General features: G+C 32.6%; 2 protein-coding genes across 6 annotated transcripts in view; one reads left to right on the top strand and one right to left on the bottom strand.

Annotated features, from left to right (window-relative positions):
- The window catches only part of LOC119828464 (probable methyltransferase-like protein 15 homolog), a 3,996-nt gene extending 2,692 nt beyond the window's left edge, over positions 1-1,304 (bottom strand). Inside the window, exons 1-3 of the mRNA XM_038350621.1 lie at positions 1,129-1,304; positions 771-1,036; positions 9-705 (exon numbers count right to left, since the gene is read on the bottom strand). Coding sequence (XP_038206549.1) covers positions 9-705; positions 771-1,036; positions 1,129-1,199 — 1,034 coding nt within the window. The 5' untranslated portion in view covers positions 1,200-1,304. The remainder of the gene's footprint in view (positions 1-8; positions 706-770; positions 1,037-1,128) is intronic.
- A 4,554-nt stretch (positions 1,305-5,858) lies between these two features.
- The window catches only part of LOC119828553 (neurexin-1), a 91,850-nt gene continuing 78,103 nt past the window's right edge, over positions 5,859-19,605 (top strand). For 2 of the 5 annotated variants that reach the window (XM_038350741.1, XM_038350739.1), the window contains exons 1-2: positions 5,859-6,057; positions 18,565-18,955. In XM_038350741.1, coding sequence (XP_038206669.1) covers positions 18,626-18,955 — 330 coding nt within the window. In that variant the 5' untranslated portion in view covers positions 5,859-6,057; positions 18,565-18,625. Of the gene's footprint in view, positions 6,062-18,564; positions 18,956-19,605 lie in introns of all 5 variants that reach the window. The other 3 variants (XM_038350740.1, XM_038350737.1, XM_038350738.1) reach the window with 2 other exon arrangements.

The following is a 19,605-nucleotide window of genomic DNA, read 5'->3' as shown; positions in this document are numbered from 1 at the left end:
TGCCATAGTTCAGCTCATTGAGTTCATTATTCACAAATATTCGTAGAGCTTGGAAGACCTTAGTGGCATTAGATTGCGGGCGTTGGAGCTTATCCAATCTGAATTCATTAGGACAGCAGGAGTCTACAATATCTACTAATTCGTGAGTTGTGTCTATGGTTTTGATCATGTATCTAGCTTGGATTATAGTTTGAGCGATTTTTGCCGCTTTCTTTTCTTCACCATATATTTTGAATATTTTGTATAGTTCATTCTCATTGGCTGTAGCTAGTACCTCTCTGGCAGTTATTTGATTTGGATCTCGTCCTGCATCCATCCTCATATCTAAGAGTCCATTTTTGCTAATAGAGAATCCTCTTTCTCTGTTATCTAATTGCATTGACGAACATCCAAAATCAAATAATATGCCATCTACTGATGATTGCTTGATACCATTCTCTTTCAATAGCTGGGGAAGCTCACTAAACTTACCTAGAAGTGGCACTACTCTATTTGGATACTTTTCAGCTAGTTTTTGGGCTCTTTCATATGCATTGGGATCTCTGTCTAATGTGATCAATTTGCAATTAGCAGATTTTAAAATTTTTGTGGAGTGACCTCCCGCTCCAAATGTCATATCAATATAAACTTCATTGTCTGCTGGTTTTAGGTATTTAATAACTTCATCTAGCATTACAGGGGTGTGATCTTTATGTGGACGTGTTTGTGTAGAAAATTTACATTTATAAACAGCCCATTGTAGACATTGAAATCTTCGTATCATTTTGAATCTTTTTTAAAAATTTTCTGGAAAAATCCTTTATTTTCCTCCTTTAAGTACTCTAGCACTTCATTAGATAAAACCAGATTACACTCTTCCGAGTTAAGTCCGGTCGCCGAACTGTGCCTTGCTCTCTTGTATTTGTTTTTGTAGTAATTATCTGCTAATTTGTTTAAAGACTTGTATTGTCTGGTGCAAGCTTCCGAATCTAAAACCTGGTTGTTGGGCGACTCGAACGCTATTTTAACTTTATCGCGTATAAGTTTACCGAGGTCTCTGAAACAGTGCATTTTGTTAATTAATAACCTAATATTCATAAACATATAAATACCTTACCTAGTAATATGATGAAATATATTAGAACTAACCTTTCACCCTTAGAAGTGTCTAAAGGCCACTTTGCTATTAATCTGGTAAATCTTTTATACTGTGTTGTCATCGCTATATGTTTAACATATTTTATTGTATATGGAAAACTGCGTTAATTTTGTGCACAATCGAAAAATTTAGCTCAATACAATTAGGTTAAAATGACAAATATGTCATATGTCAATCAACTTTTAAAATGTCAATAATTTGATATATATCTCTTCGTTCAGTACTATTGCAGATCACTTTAATAAGACTATTGTGAAAAAAGAGTTATGTCATAATGAGCTGATAATAAATATTTTGTTTGTTTTGTATAAAATTTTATTTTTATGGGAGTTAAGCATGCTTCGGCACGAATTGGGCTAGCTCGCACCGGGGAAGTACCACACCCCCACAGAAAACCGGCGTGAAATAATAGGTTGATATTGTGTTTCGTACGATGAGTGGGGGAGCCGGAGGCCTATTTCCTTCTCCTCATCATCATCATCATTAGCCCTTATATGTTCCCACTGCTGGGACACAGGCCTCCTATGAGGGTTCAGGCCATAATCCACCACGCTGGCCAAGTGCGGGTTGGCAGATGTCACATGTCGTCGAACATTTGATTTTTGGACATGCCGGTTTCCTCGCGGTGTTTTCCTTCACTGTGAGCAGTGGTGATGTTATCCACAAGCGCAGATAAATTGAAAATTCAATTTATTTCCTGCACGCTCGCCGGTCTCGAACCGCTACTTATCGATTTTGAAGTCCGAGGTTCTCACCAATGAGCCACCACTGCTTTTTCCTTCTCCTAGCCCATCCCAATCCATTCCTTCTTTCCAGTCATCAATCCTTTCCTTATCCCTTATCCCTTAAAAGAGGACAGCGCATTCTCAGAGGTCCTTTGTGAGCCTCTTTTTAAAATTCATTGTCTGTAATAAACAAGCCGCACAGTAAACTATTTTTACTTTCGTTTTTTTTTGTTTGTTCTTTTTTGTTAGTTTTTATTCTAGATATTAGTTATAAATTATTTATGGAGATATATATATATTTTTTTGGTAGTTAAGGTTTTTGTGCTATGTGTTTATAGACACTAAATTTATTTCTTTCTTTCTTTCTTTCTTTCATTGTTACAGTTGTTATTAAAGAAAAACAAACCATGCCTTACGTAAAAGTTATAAAATCAAGTATCGATATTTTACCGGTAACGTGCACGGAACATCACTATCAAAGGTCTTTATCGCAGACCTATAACAAATCTGCTTATCATGAGGCAAGACATCTTTTTTATCTTCTTATATATATAAAATTCTCGTGTCACAATGTTAATTACCATACCCCTCGAAAAGGGCTGGACTGATTCTCATGGAATTTTGTGTGCATATCGGGAAGGTCTGAGAATCTGCCAACGACTATTTTTCACAGCCCTGAATGATAAGAGTAAGACAGAACAGCGTTTGCCGGGTCAGCGAGTATTACAATAAAATCAAAATTTTGGTAGCGAGAGTTTTACTCACAGCCAACAGCCATACAAACATTATTATGTAATTTATATTATTTGTTACTAGGATAAACTATGGCCATTTTATACCAAATCCTATTTACACCTTGTGGGATAAGCAATAATAAAAACTAACGGCTGTATAAATGTTGCGCAAGCGGGAATGTCCGGGGAATATTATTAGCCGGATTAACTTTGTGTTCGTGCTCGAAATTAATGTGTGCTCTAGATTTAATTATATTCTGTATTGTTTAGTTTAATTATAATACACAAAATAGTTTCACCTTATCTCTCTTGATATAAGGTGAAACTACTTTGTGTATTATAATTAAACTCTTGATCAGTTGACAATTGCTAATTTAAACATGGAAGATAACTTTTTCGCTACAATATTAAAAGGTGGTGTGGATTTTCTGGGATATAAACATAAAGTTAAAAACATTCAGAGAAGAATAGGTTTAAAACAAGTCTGGAAATTCTCCAAATCTGTTAGTTTTTTAGTTTGCTATCTGTAGGTACATGGAAACGTGTTTAATTAGATAAGCGAAATTCATAGAGGCATTATTTTGTGTTTTACTGAAAAATTTAATGACACAAAACCTCTTAAGATTACTCACCTGACTTTGTTTTATGTGTCACAGCAATGTTCGAGAGAAAATTAAGTAGAGTCCCAGGACTCGACTCAATTTCTTTGGAATTTCTTTATTTTTTAGTTTTACCTAGTATTATATTATAGTGGTTTTACTAAAACTAAATCTGACGTATACCGTACTAACATCACCTTTTGTAGCATTATAATAGTCAATATTTTAGGTGGTTAGGTAAGGTTAGTATTTATTTTAAAGGGTATAACTTATATATATACTTACATTGTTAACGGTTTATAAAAAATAGCTTTGCTAAATTACAGTAGGCCGATATAGATTCTGAAAAAATTATACTAAAACTGAAGGTAATTAGCACAAATTCTCAATGACTACTAAATAAGATTCTGTTAAAAATGCTCAAATGAAGAATGTTTAATTAATCATTAATTGTCATATCTGTACAAACAAAAAAAAAAACATACAGATTACGGAAACACTTTTGGCGGGAATTATGCCTCTTGTTAAAAGTTGTGAGTGCGTTAACCTCCAGACTAAAGACTTAGCGACTTGTATAAACTTCCCTCGCCCTCTTGTTACGTACCTATTGTAGACGCCATAACTCATCAATGGGGAACTATGAAGTATGTGCTAATACAAGGGTAACCATTAACTAGAAATATGTAGGTCTGATGCGAATGGATTTTCTTCTCTATGATTAGATACCAACTAATAAGATAGATAGCGTCAATTATGAAACGAAGTATGTTTTTATAATGTGTATGATATATAACGATTACATAACACAGTGAATCTTTTTAATATTGAAATAGTGTACAAGTAAGTGTAAAAATTTCGTTTCCAAAAGAAGAGATTTCGCAACAAAGAGATTTACATTGGTAGATTTCCTATAATACAGGTCTTAAATATATCGATACGACATAACGATACGATAGCTAGATTTTTTAACTTTTTGCACGGTTCCTAAATAGTCTCTCTATATTAATATCGCGAATATTAAAAATAAAATTTAAAAATGATAACAGTGAATAATAAAGTACAAAGCGAGTACGTGGTGCATACAAATCTTAACGTAACGACTTTACGAACTATTATGCTAAATGTAGAATCTTGTGTAATTTAATATGAGTATACAGTATACTTGAAGTAAATGTCTTTCAAGTATTTGGTACTTTTATTTAGGGGTACATGTAATCCGCAAGAATGATTAGAATTTATTATTTTACGAAAAATAATCAATTTAACCTATTAAATGGTTGCCATAATGATCCTATATAAAGAAAAAAAAATAGAAATATAATGGTGGTGGCTCAGTGGTGAGGATCTCGGACTTAAAATCGATAAGTCGGGGGCACCAGGCGAGCGTGTAAGAAATAAATTGATTTTTCAATTTATCTGCGCATGTGGATAACAACACCATTGCTCAAACGGTGAAGGACAACATCGTGAGGAAACCGGCATGTCCGAGAATCAAAAAGTTCGCCGACATGTGACATCTGCCAACCCGCACTTGGCTAGCGTGGTGGATTATGGCCTGAACGGAGCCCTGTGTCCCAGCAGTGGATGATTGTATAAAAGAATAATTGAAAAGAACACCTTATTTCGTCGCAGTAATGTTGTAAGTCTATTGTATCGTTCGTTATAAATTTCTGCCAGTTTATCAAAGACACATCCTCAATAATTCTTTTCTTCAAAAAAGATCACCAACGTTGCTGGGGGAGGTACTAATCCAGATTCTAAAATGGAACCAAATTACAAGAATTCCCTATAAAACCAAAAGAATCACGTCAATGGGTTGGTTCAAATTTAGAACCTTTTAACGTTTAACGGCGTCAGTTGAAAAATTGTTCACGACATCAACCACAGCACTTGGGTCATCTCAATTATTTTGAAAGTGTTTTTAAAAAACCCCAAATCACAATAACGCTAACGCAGTCTTTCTCCAGGCTAATTACTCCATTCAGTAAACACAAAAGCATTCGTCTCATTGAAGCCGAGACGCTTGGTCACAGCTTGTCATTCCTTATGCACTTCCAAAAAGGCATTGTTCATGAGAATCAACGTTTTCTTTCCGATCACTCGTCCAAGTATTAAACTTTTATTTTCTGTGAAATATTGCTCATTTAGATATACGTTGCTGGTTGTTATTTATCATAGTGCGTCTGTTACGAAGACAGCGAGCAATGGACTGCAAATACGGTGGTGTGGTTTGTTTCACGACGAGGTGACGCTGAACGTTACAAAGTGTGTGCCTTTTGTCTGAATTAAGGTGCGGTTATGTTACCAAGAAAACATAACTTTACGAATCAATTGTTTTGTATAAACAACGCTTTCGTACAAAGAGTTTGGAAAATAAATATAATTTAGTACATATGATAGGAATATTCTCTTAGTTATTTCTTTTTTAATTAATATAGGAAGATGTTTATAGGGATCTCTCCGTAACTAAAACTTCGATGTAAGACGACGAAGAATACTCCATTCACGGACTATTCATATCGCAGCCAAACAACATGTTAATTACGTCCACCTGCTTTTCCATTTTCCAATAACACGTGAGATCCAATAGAAAATCTTATTATAAAGCAGAAAATATTCTCGACTGGTCGTAATGCAACAGCACCTTAACCGTAGGGCGGGTTGCGCGCGCACACAGCCGCCATTTCTGCCTGCAGTCCGTTTCAGCGCGTCCATCGCGCGCCATGCGTCCAAAAACATAACAAAATTACATAATTCAACCCCTCATACTCTTTTAATTTCAACACTAATAGTGCATTCCGTGACTCCAGTGAAGTGTTCGCAATATTTTGTGCAGTTCATGACAACGGTCCATGGAAAACGTACGTATGTACTATAATTGTATGTAGATAGATAATACTACAGCGTAATGTTCTGTGTAGTCTGTACTCTAGTTACAAGTTCGCTTCGTTCATGTATGCGATTTTCAAATTCGCATTATCATGTTCCATTTTTAAATTGCTTGCAATGATGTCAGGGGCATAAAGCAAAAACGATTTTTCGCTTTTCGTTTGCTTTCTATTGATTTTCTCTTGAATATGATATTAGAATTTTCATTATCTGTGACTAATGATGTCAGTAGATGGGAAACGCGTTACAGTATATAAGCCTATTACGAGTCGTAACTTAGAGGCTTATAAAAGTTTGTGTTGCGATGGCGCTTTACTCTAATCTTGTCTTGTCAAAGGGTGGTATGTCGTCATTGTGTTTAAAAATAGCATTTTTTATTATGTATAAATAAATTTGAATAAATCATTTTATTAAAATTCATGATTTAGTTATACTTAATTTTTTTTTTTGGAACACTACACTTTAATTATTATAAATAAGTATACTATATGAGAAATTTTGAAAGAATACAAAAAATTTGTAGCAACAGCTACGGTTAGGCAAGAAACGCAGGTTCGAATCCTGCCTCGTAATCAAATTTTTTCTATTCTTTCAAAATTTCTCATTTATAAAGCATTTCAATGCTATAAAACTAAAAATTAAGTATACTATATATTAATATTATAACTATCATCTATTTTAAACAACGATTTCTATAAAGTATTCTCTTTTGTGAACAATAAAAAAGTATTAAGGTGAATTCGCTCTACGATCGCGTATAAAGCTGCGTCCACACCGAGCAACAAAGACCAATAACCGTTTGGTGCAGCAATAATCAAAGGATAAAAGTTCATGATATGGAAATTGGATTGCGCGGTCTCACTATCGCAGAAACGTTTGCTGATTATGATGGGTTCTGTGTTCACCTTGCTTGAAACAAACGTACATAATTCTGTTAAAATTACGACCCATAATTTACTTTATTTATATACCTACATATTTCGAAATACAATATTTTTTCAAAACCTCTACGATGAGTAGAGAGTAATGCACAGGCGTATAGGTGATTGAATATAAGATAGTAGTGGATTGTAGTTTAACTTATAATATTTGTATTTCAACAATATTTTATGCTAAAAAAAAAAAATAGAATCTAAAAAAGACTATCACGAGGCGGGATTCGGAGCTGCGTCATTTCGCTGAACCGTTCTTAAAAAAAATCTCGTTTATTAGCATTTGAATGCTATGAAATTAAAAATTAAATATTTCATGCTTCCAAATGTTTTAGGGCATTTGGTATACCAAAGTTCGTTAATCTCAGTATTTCTCATTAGCAAGCATAGCCGCGCTAAAAGAGAGATATTGATATGTGATATTTTATACAGGTGTTGTGAAAAATACTTTTTTTTGTATCCAGTTTTTTTACAATAGGAATAAAATTTATTTTACTTTAGAGCGGACAATGGACCTGAATCCCAAAGGTTTTGAGAAGCTGTTTCCGACATCTTAAATATTATATAGCGCTGTCAAATTTCAACGAAATTAATTGATTTTTGTCGACTATTTCTATCCGTACCATTAAATATTCAACTCAAAAACACTATACAACAAACCATAAATGTTTATCGGTGCATGTTTCATTTCTTCCAATTAAAAAAAAAAAACAATTCTAACCATGTAATCTTTAATTGTGATATTAAAAAAACAGCCTCAAGTCCTTGCTATCGCCACAGAAATTAAGTATTTCCGACAGTCGTAATTCAAATTGAATTAAAATGATTTATTTCAACGAGTTCTATTTCATGCGGCGAGGTGCGCTTGCAACAATTCTAACAATTCACATGCAATTCCACGATTCCCAACAGGAATGCTTATAGAAAGCGCCTTCGGGTCAAACACGGCGAATTGAATTCCATCTGCGGAATCCAATATAGGTTTTTATGAATTAAAGCCTTTGTTGCGACGGCAATAGAACATAGTTTTGTTTAAAGGAATTTGCGAGATGCCATTATCTCGCACGCCTCGACTGTACCCACTGAAGTGTACAGGCGATGAAAAAAATTGAATACGTAGTCGGTAACATCGAACTGTCTCACTGCAATTATTAAAACTAGCGACCTGAGATTTCGTCTGTGTTAAATAATAAAGTCTGCGAGTAATATATATACATTTTATTTAATTTTTAAGGTCCGTCAAAACATGTTAGCTTAAATATTTTAGCTTAAATATGTTAGCTTAAATAGTTTTATAAGCATTGAGGCATTGATTTACACCACACACATAATTGTCATACTTTAGTGTATGATAGAAATGTATGTGTACATTAAATTTATCTATGATAAGGTTTAAGCTGGTTTACTCAAGATCAGTTTATAATTATTTATTTATTGCGATGTAACAAAATATCAAGAAGTACCTTTAATACAAATTTGAAATTCTGATGGTGCTTTAAATATCTCACCCTCGAAGTGTGTGACATTGTAATTATATTTGTCGGATTAGCATACCTTGAAGTTATAGCTATAAATATATATAAATTTTCATACCTATGATTAAAACTTTATCTGTAAGTAAAAGTTTGGGATAAAGAAGATTCTCTATTATCTTTCAATTTAAAAAAAGAACAGAAAACGTATTGATATATCAAAATATTATTTTATATAAATGAATTCACGTTTCTGTAAATTTTAAAAACAAAACATAAGAACAGTTCATATTAAATACTCCACTACTTTGACACTTGCTCGTGAACCATTAAAAGTCATTTTATTTTAAGATGCTTTTACAATAGAAATGGGAAAGAATATTTGAACAAATCACTATAAGATATGACTCAAATATCTATTGAGTACGATGAACGGACTGTTCGTCATTACATCGAAAATCTAAAAGAAGAGACAAGAAGGTATACTATAGAGCTGTCAAGTAGAGTTATTTATGACATAATTCTTAGACACGCAAGACATTACGCACTACCGTCTGCGGCCTGCCAAAGAAGGCGGAAATATTTCCGTCAAATTTCATCGACTTTTCTTTACATTGTATAATTAAGACAAAAATTTGTATAGCTTCTAATTTCCTTTATTGGTTTATGATGTATATGAAATATTCGAATGTGTTTTCTCAAAAAAAGTTCGCTCACTTTTATAACAATTACAACTCGCTAGTTAACTTTAAACAAGACTACATATTAATTTGTTATTTCAATGAATTTCCGTACACAATTTCATATTAGCATTTTATAAAATGTTTTGACACAGACAGTTAACTATAATATATATTTAATAGCAACAATTTTGCACATGTTTCGAGACTGGCGCAAAAAAAAAGTTACTGAATTGGCTAGCTTTTACGTACTTTTCCGCGGTTCTAAGGCTCCAAATGTATCCCGGGAGAGCTGTTAATTTTTCCAGGACAACAAGCATAATGTGTTACTTCCCGGCTTCCAAAAAATAAACTCCAAATGGGAAGAATTATATCGATCGTTTCTTGAAAGAGAAACAAAAATCCTAAATATTTGACACATGAATATTCCTATAAACTAAAAAAATGATCAACTGTTTTTTTTTTTAATACACTATGAATTAGTAATACCATATATTTACTACCTAATGTAAATTTTTATAAGGGTTAAACCAATTGTGTCGCCTTTTCTTCATTCACGAGAAACTGAAGCCTTTTGTATATTTTCTTGGAAAAGACGCAGTGAAGTGTAAGAATACTAGTTATATTATAAACAAACATATCTTGAGTATAGAAGAATATGCGTTTGGTTAATTTTTATACTACATAACACGGATAATATATATGCCTATCCAGTACGTAATCATAAACTGATTGTGACAAACAATCCCAAATTGTTTTCACGTAAGTATTCTTTGTTAGCTTTGACATTATGCTACAAATATTCAATTGTTTTTAGTAAAATTTTCACATTAACAGAAGCGTAAAGCGGATTTTACGCTTAACTTAAACTAATTTCAGTGGATTAATCTAGCGAATTTATATTCACGATTGTTCGACGTAAAGGAGTTGTAATACCGTTGTGGTTACTAAGTAACTTGTGTCTAAACCAAACTTAGATTACTTCACGCTAAGTAAATCTTAATAAACTGATCAAGTCTCGAGCCGTATTTTCGGTGTACTTAATCTTTTTAGGGTTTAAATTCCTTATTGGATACTCTTTTTATTCTATACTGATTCAATATTGCAAATGGTAGATTAGATGATGTGTTTATTTGTCTGTTACATGTTCATTCTTGATATATTGAACAGATTTGATATATTTATGGGTGAAATCTTGAATAATTGTTGTACAGCAAACGACTATGCTACGATATGGTGAAATGCACTAAAATTAGTGGTCGGAAAACTTTTGAATTACTACAAATTTCTGTTTTATATTCAACTTTTTCTATCTTTTGTTATAATGTAGATGTATAATATTACCTTTAAGCAACAAATCATCTCTATGAAGTAGCTAATATGAAGAGAAACCTAAATTATTTAGTCTAAGCATAAATATCGAGTAACAGTAATGTTTGACCAACACTAAATTAAACATTGCTCCCTCAAAACTACTGCACCGTGAAGCACCTAGCCGTGTTCAAAATAAATTCGAGTCTCCAATAAACTAGGTTATAATAGTTGAGAATAACTTGGGATTAAATTCCGTAGCGGGAATGTGGAATCTCAGCGTGAGTTCAGAATCGTCCACTGTTTGTGAATTCCGCTGGAAAATTGTCGAAATAGGTTCAGTTTTAGTAAGAGAGCTTTGGAGTTGAGCGTGGAGAATGCGGGATTGTTTACGATAATGCCGTTGGCTACGGCGCGTCTGATACCATCTATGATCCATATTGGTTTATGACAATTTGGCGTAGCAAGTGCGGGAGTCGTTAAGGGAATGTTCCATCGTAGATACTAGATAGTTTGAAGAGTTGAGGAAGTTGAAATTATATAATAACATCATCATCACTCCATAGTATAAAACCAAGTCGACTTCTCTGTCCCATGTATGCTTAAATCTTTAAAACTACGCAACGGATTTTGATGGGGTATTTTTAAATTGATAGAGTCATTAAAGAGAAGAGTTTATATATGTATAACATCTATTTAACTATTCTGAATTTCACGCGTGCGAAGCCGCGGGCTTAAAGCTAGTTTTGATATAAAAATGCTTCGTTCAGTATGTTTTTACTTCTGTACCTTACAATTAGAATGTATTATTATTTTTGTATACGTATTTTGCATTTAAAAAATCACACATATTTCTTGATATCTTACTTTTCTTTTTTGAGATAAGTTTACATGAGCAAATAAGTTTTAATATTGTTTAGATTTATTCAAAGTAAATCATCACCAAAAGTGCTAATGTTTGTTTCATTCAACCTTTATGTATGTACATGTTAAGATAATACAAAAACAATTAATACCACCTTACGGAACAAAAGGTAAAAATGTTTACAACAGAATTATGTCCAAGAGCATTCAAGTTGTTTGAGCGTATGAGCCCTTTGATGTCTGTGAGGTTAAGACGACGGGATGTATAACTTGTTACTTTTGAGAAATTAATTATTTAGTTAGAATTTCGGCTTTACTATTACGTAGAAAGTTCGTATTTCATGGATATTAGATAGTAGATATTATAGTTGAAATTGCGTTGTAGGCGAGTTAGGAGAAATTGGAAATTGTAAACTAGATATACATTGAACGTATTATATTAGAATTATACGTGTATTTTCAACAACGTTACTTGTTGTTGAAAATAACATTAATTCGTGTAGAGTTAACTAAAATATATAAAAAAAAACGTCGTATTCCCCGTACCTGTGTTATTAATCACAAAAACATTGTAATTTTACAAATACGTTAGACACGCTACGATCTGGGCCAATACTTTCATTTCGATATTCATGTAGTTTCGGATTTAGCTCTGAGAGCCCACTCCAATAAATCATCCCGTGTATTTTATTATTTTATTCCGTTCTCCACAGTTCACGGAATATTTAATCTGGCACGTTTTCCCAAATAACACAATGGGACATTCCTTTGACGTGTTCGTACTTTAGATTAATTATCACTGCTTTGAATGAGGCCTTTTATTTCAATTTAAAAGCATTTGAGAATAATTTGCGAGCTCACGTGCCTTATGAATTCTGCTTTCATCTTAAATATATACGTTAATTGCGAGAATGAATTTAAAAATTCAGATAAAAATGTATTAAGATCTCTATCGCTTAAAGATTTTGTATTTCTCTTCAGTTTAATATGTATTAATAACGATCATTATTATCGAAAAACGCAACCCACAGAGAAATTCAAAGAAAATTTAAAGACAGGGAAGGCTAATTAAGTAGTGGTCGATACAATTCAAATCCAAAATTTAAACTCCAAATCAAACTCAAGAGTTATTATTATATAATTTAAACCTTAAAGTGGACAAACATTATGTACTTGCAGTCTTTCATATTTCAATAATAAGAATTATAGATTATTCACATAGCTGTTCCTAAGGCTTTCAAATGTTAGCGAAGAAAGCACAATTGAGTTTGAACTATATTAGAAAAATGTCACATCAAATCATTCAAAACAAGACTTCTAAAACTTTCCCGTAAAGGTTTTATCGAGAACTTGATTAAAATGCGATAAAGTGTAAAGTTTTGACCGCTGGTTTAAATTACAATATATATATAAAAGTGATTACCAGATAAGTGTACAATTTTAATAGCAACGTCATTTGTTTCATTTTCATATTTGTGGCTTTTACGAAATTAAACCCTATACCTACGACAATAAGAATACATGTTACTATGTTTTTCTTTTGTTTATTGTTATGATTGTTATAGACCCGAATATATAAGTAATATAATGAAGGTTCGCTTTTCGATCGTCAATTCAGGACTTTAACGTTACAACTACATGTCTCTTTCTTTTCTTTCAAATGAAATGAGATAGCAATACCGTCTTAACGGCATAACGAGTATAAAGAAATAGTTTTTCTATTCACATCTAAATAATAATCTGCCACAATCTCAACTACGAGTACTGGCACTCAAGTAGACTTGGCGACTCACTGAGGCCCTCTCGAGTGAGAATCAAGATTTAGATAGAGTGATTCCATTTAATACTTAGTGGAAAAGTTTAAAGGTTAACATTTCGCTCGGTAAGTTCTATTTAAATGAAGCTTAGGAGAGGAAATAGGTGTGGAGTACTTCGCGAAAACTGTGCATTTTAGTTTTCCTCATTTGTTTGAATTATATGCGACTGAACGCCATGTTCAACTTAGAGTAGAAACGCCAATAACCTTTACGAGTAAAAGCGTCAAATGTCATTTGAAAAATATGACTTGGGAATCCATTTTGTATTCGATTTTTCATCCTTGATAAGTGTAAGCTTAAAATCTTTAAAAGTATTATAATCATCGTACCAATCATATATTTACGTAGATTTAAATTATATCTTCTATGATATTGTATGCAATTAATTTGTAACACGAATTTATAATTATGAATTTAGACATTTTTGTTTAAACAAAGAGCATAAAAATTTTTCAATAATATTATTCTCACTCTATTACCTACGTTCATACGCAAGCGACAGAGAAAAAGTGTATATTATAATGCCTAGATCTTTCCTGCGACTGCACTTAGACCTATTTCTCAGCAAGGCACGTACTAAGTTAGCTTTGAGGACACACTCCAAAGGTCTTTGTACCTCATCACTCCTTGGCACAAGCCAAGAGCAGGTGAAATTTGACTTCAACTTTTTATCGTTAGACCGACGTTTGTTTTATCGTGAATTATATATGAAATATTAAAATGATTAGAATTGTTTTATACCAAAAATACATGATACAAAGATTTACTTTTACTTTGATATAAATTTCAATTGAAATTATAAAAAGGAATGGGGAAACAACTTTTCTCTAAATTCTTAATGTGACTTGAAGATTTAAGCTCTGTTAAGACAATACTTTATAATATATAAATGAAGATTATAGCCCTAATGTTTTAAAGACAAATATAAATGTTATCGTACAATATGACAAGTAAATACTACAAAGTTTATAATCCCGTGTATCGTATTCCTGTATCTATTAATTACAACGGAAGTGTCAAAATTGTATGAAATGTGATATTACATTGTATATTTGTATAGAATAATTGTGCATCTCAGAGACAGGCTATCATTCAGATGGAATCGGGCCTGCATGTGTAATGTAATCTCGTAAAGATATTATCTTAGCTCTATTTGCCGTTAATTATCTTGGTAAATTATGAATACAGCAAGTTTGTATGTGACTAGCTGTTTTACCTGGCTTTGTACGCGGTATATAGGCAATGTCATGCAGTGAAGTTGCAGGTTTCTAATAGTGAAATAATTTTTGTAATCATTCTAGCAGTTTATGTGTGAAAAAATTACAAACATACTTATATACAGTTCTTTCCTATTTATAATATAAGTATAGATAGGTCTTTGCAGTGAATAAAATATACATAAATGGATTATAATTAATTTGTTTGAAGTTTGAATGTAATTTACCGGACATTTTTCTTACCGGATATTGATGTTTAAAAAATGATTAAAATATATAAAGTTCTTTAGGTAGTGTTTAAAGAAATTCATAGAGGTATCTTATATTTAGGAAAAATGTTGACATATATTTCTGCGATTATTAGATACACAATCTTTTATAATTTTTATCAAAAACCGTCCTTAAAGTCGTTCGTTTTATAAGAAATTTTGTATGAGCGAAACTTTTTGCGAAGTCTTAAGCTTACTCAAAGCACCTTCTATCAAGTTTTTGCATTTTCTTGGCTACTTTCTGCCACAAATTACCGCATAATATTACCTAGATGTTGTTTTAATAACCTCATTATGAGGTATAAACGAAAGCGATATTAAATTTATATAACTTTATATTTGATGTGACCGCCTTCTTGGTACAGTGGTTAACGCGTGAACGTAGAACCGGGGGTCCTGGGTTCGATTCTCGGTGGGGACGCATAAAAAAAACATCTCGGTCTGGCAGGATACAGAAGGCTGATCACCTACTTCCCCATAAAAAAAATGATCGATCAGTGAAACAGATGTATATCATCTACCCCATACCCCAGTAAGAGACACGGGACTTTTTATATTTGATGTGCGCAGGTAGGTCAGTGTATAAAATCTCGGATTTAAATCTTAAAGTCGAAGGTGAGGTCGAAATATTGTGATCCGTAAGATCCTGCTTAAAATTTATCGGTTTTTTTTTTCGATAAATTATATAGATGTTTTTTAGATGAGAAATTTTTAAAGAATAGAAAAATTTAATCTCAAGGCGGGATACAAACCCACGTCTCTTAGCCAAGCCGTAGCAAAGCCTAGCCTCTCGACCCGCCTCAGCTATCGAATTTCTTCTACTCTTTCGGTTTCATGTGCCGAACGGACACCCCATCAATGGATCAAATTTTTTCTATTCTTGAAAATATCAGATTTAGAAATGTTTGAATGCTATAAAACTAAAAAATTAAAAGCTTTATATAATTTACGACTTCTACTTGCATGAATAAATGTGTCGAGTTTATGTTTGAATATAAACTAAAAACTGTTTATGAAACGTTTGACTGTTTCATTTAATCTATAAACAGTTTGAGCGATTTTAACGTTAGATATTATATATAGAGTTATTGTGTAGTGTAGGAAAACGATTGAATTATTAGTTACTGCTTTGTCAGTCGCTACATGAAGAGGTCATGAATAAATGAAGCAATAATTCAACTAAGCCAGTTATATTGTTTCGTACACAAATGAGGCCCTATTTTCATTAGAGTTAGAATTAATTTTCCACGGAAAATCGATACATGTAGATACGTAACTAGGTATAATTTATACAACTTACCATTTAATACTAGCATAATCAATATAGATTGCAATATTTCATGCCATGGAATGCCATGTATTTGAATGTAATGATAGTGTTTTAAACATTTTCGAGTAAATTAAAAATTTTTGAATCGTTAAATTTAATTTATACCTACACAGATAACGAATGTTGAGACTGTAAAGTAAAATATTTTAATCTGTTAATACTGTTAATACGGATTAAAATATCATTATCGTTCTTTATTTTTATCAATCGACTTAAAAAAATTGAGGAGCTTATACACAATTCGAGAGTATTCGATTTTACTCTGTTTAAATTTGAAAGGTTGTGTCTCCCGTGTGATTCCATTTGAAGTTGGTCTATTGGTTAATTAGGAAGGCAGTCTAGTTTATTGTTAAAATAGATATTAAACACTTAATCTAGTTTAAATATCGTGTGAAAGTATCATGTTTCAAACATCTGACAGTTTATTTGTGAATGTTATTTTTAATATTACTCCAGTTTTATCAAACAAAATCTATTTGAAGTAAATATTGTATACAAAGATTAAGTGATTTCCCTTTAAATGTTATTTAATATTGCGATGTTGAGGAAAATCTTTTTACTTCTAATATAATATGTGCTACAGCGGAAAATATAAGATCATATTTTGTAAACGATTTAAACGAATTATGTTTGGAACTAGCGGTCCGACCCGGCTTCGCCCGTGGTCTCTATAGCACACAGTGAAGATGCAGATTTTAAACAGGTCCAGTTGTTTTTTGGGAAAACATTAGAAACATGCACACAAAAATACAAATGTTTCCTATTTATAAAATTAGTTTAGATAACGTTATTTTTATCAACAATATAAAGGGACTAAAAATGAACGCAGTTCTAAATTGATACAAAAAGAATTGCAATTTTAATCTGCACATATTTTTTGTCTTTCCTAAACACGTTAATAGTCCTCTATTTTTTTGGCAACACTTTCCTAAAATTATATAAAAGTAGATCATTATATACATTAAGGAAGCTAAATCATTAAAGAGTGTTGTAAAAAAGCAAAAGCAATTAATTTAAAGGCAAGGGTAAAAAAACGGTTTCTCATCTTTGAGTCTACCTTCCTATTTGAACCATGCGCAATAATCCAATCTTTTCTATCTATATCTCACAGAGTAATTAGAGTTTTAACGAATGAAAGATCTGTTTTAATCACTTTCCCATTGTGGATTAATTAAAAGCATTTCAAAAAACTAGTGCACGGGTACTTGAAAAATGGACAAAATGGTTGAATCAAGGGAGACGGTGCCAAGTTTGTGCCAGAACTTTCCGGCAAACTACCTTCGTTAGGCTAAGTGATTAACTATGAATGAGACTCAAACTGTGGCCTATTTTAACATGTTTTCTTTTAGCGATTAAATTATTACGTCGTGTCGGGGTTGTCTTGAGATTCAATGGCAACCAAAACATAACAAATAGAACGGAGGGGAATTAATTTTGACATCTCTACACCAAGTTTCTTCTGCCTCTAAAAGTCTAGCGAAATAGGCATATGTTAGTGTCCGATAACATTGTTGACTTTTTTTTATGTTAATGGTACTATGTCTACCTCCAGCAGTTAGGTATTTATTTTAATGCTCGATTACATATTCTATTTGTGTTTTGTTATATGAAGGGAGGCAACAGTGCAGAAGAGTTGCTTGATGGTAAGTGAACAACGCAGCCCAATTCCATTATAGGGGGTTAAGTGTGTAGCTTATTATTTCAGAAAAATTTATAATTATTTCTGAAACGTTCCTTAATGGTAACTAAAAACAGACTGTAGACAGATCAAACCTCAATTATGAGAAGCAAAAAGAAAGTAAAAATTCCCAATAAAAACAACCTCCCTAGAATTTTCGACGTCCTGCTTTTTAATAATGGTAAAACAGTTCCTTCATCTTTAAATATTTTGCTCAGAACAGCTAGATTGAAGTAAAAACACTAGACTGAGATCTAGGAAGCGTTGTCTCGGCCTAGTTTGGGCCTCTTTTGTTACCTCGAGTGGCTTTTACCTGCAAAGCGTTTACTCCTTGCGAATTTTCTGAACACGGACTATGACTGTGTTTCTTTGCTTCTGCGTTTTAGTCTGCATCTTGGAGTAGCTTGGACTGAGATTTTAAATACCTGCTTTCTTGCTGTATGTACCTGCGTATATGAAACGGGGAGTGAACATATCATCATACTAAATCATTAATAAATTTATGTTCCTCCTACTGATCGGAAAATGTATCGTTATTTCAATATAGCTAATAAATGTACATGCACGATACGGTCTTATATAAATGGATAATATATACACAAAATATGACAATGTGAATTGCGTTTAAACCCGTGGCAGTTACTAATATTATCTTAGTTTCACCGCTTGTTGATAGTGTCCCTGATAGCTCATTTGACACTTTTTGACGTTAATTGTCCTACATTGTAGTATTTTGATAAACTAAACGGAATGTATCAAGAAGATTTGAAATAAGTTTAACAATACAAAAGAGTTTATGCCAATCTTCGAGTTAAAAAAATCTGCAAAGAAATCTATGATTCTTAATGTAAAAGTTACGGTTGAAATGTTCGCTGAAAATGTTTATTTATATCCGTTCCTTTGTTACAGGCAATCAAGAAATGAAACGTAAACGGCCGCATTCATCGGGCGTCGCGTGGTGATTCTAGCCATGTCCATGGACGTCAGAAAAATGCGTTACCTCCTATTTTGTCTCCTCTCTCTTTCACTCCACAGAAACTTTGCGTTCGTTCTCGACAAACAGAATCCATACTCGCAATTTCGGAAGTGGAACGCCGGTTTGAACGGAACATTGGAACTTGAGTTTAAAACGGACCAACCGAACGGTTTACTTTTGTATACGGACGATGGTGGGACTTATGACTTTTTCGAGTTAAAGTTAGTGAATGGTGCGTTGCGTTTGAGGTATAATTTGGGCGGTGGTGCACAGATTATAACGGTTGGGAGCAATTTGAATGACGGACACTGGCACAAAGTTCAGGTTAGTAGAATTATTTGGAAATCTAGTTAGTTTTGCTGTTTACTGTTTGTAAAATCCATTTTAATAAAACAATTATTTCATTAATTTTGTTAAAATATTTTAACTGTCTTCTTAAACATTTAAAATACTAAAAAGGTAGTAGTGATATATGGTAATATGTGGGTATAATAATATGGTATATATATACATTACGTATTTATATTACCTTAATATAAGGTAAAAAAATCAATCCTGAAGTGTTCCTGAAGCAGGATTATGTTTCCCCTCTCAGTTAATGGCTCCACGCAATAAAGGAGAGGATTATTTTTTTGCATAACCGCAGTGACATCTGAAATAATTCGGTCACGTCGCGGTTTTTGCACCCTTTTTTTGAAACGTCTCGCAGGGATGTTGCGCGTCATCTATCAAGTTGTCGCTATCTATGATTTAGTATGAGCAGTAGGTATGTTACCGTTTTAACATTTGAAAATTTTCCACATTTGAAAAAGACAAAAATGGAATTCTATTAAAATACTTACTGTAATACTAACAGATAAAATTTTCTTTATTGACTTCTATTGAGACTGATTTTAGTTTTTTTTTTTTTAAATCTTTATTTACAGAGCTTTATCGAAAAACGATTATGTCGCTCGAGTACAAACACACATACA

Source organism: Zerene cesonia, chromosome 8 (genome assembly GCF_012273895.1).
Source record: "Zerene cesonia ecotype Mississippi chromosome 8, Zerene_cesonia_1.1, whole genome shotgun sequence".
In the NCBI taxonomy this organism is placed as follows: Eukaryota; Metazoa; Arthropoda; class Insecta; order Lepidoptera; family Pieridae; genus Zerene; species Zerene cesonia.
This window is presented reverse-complemented; position numbering and strand designations above follow the sequence as displayed.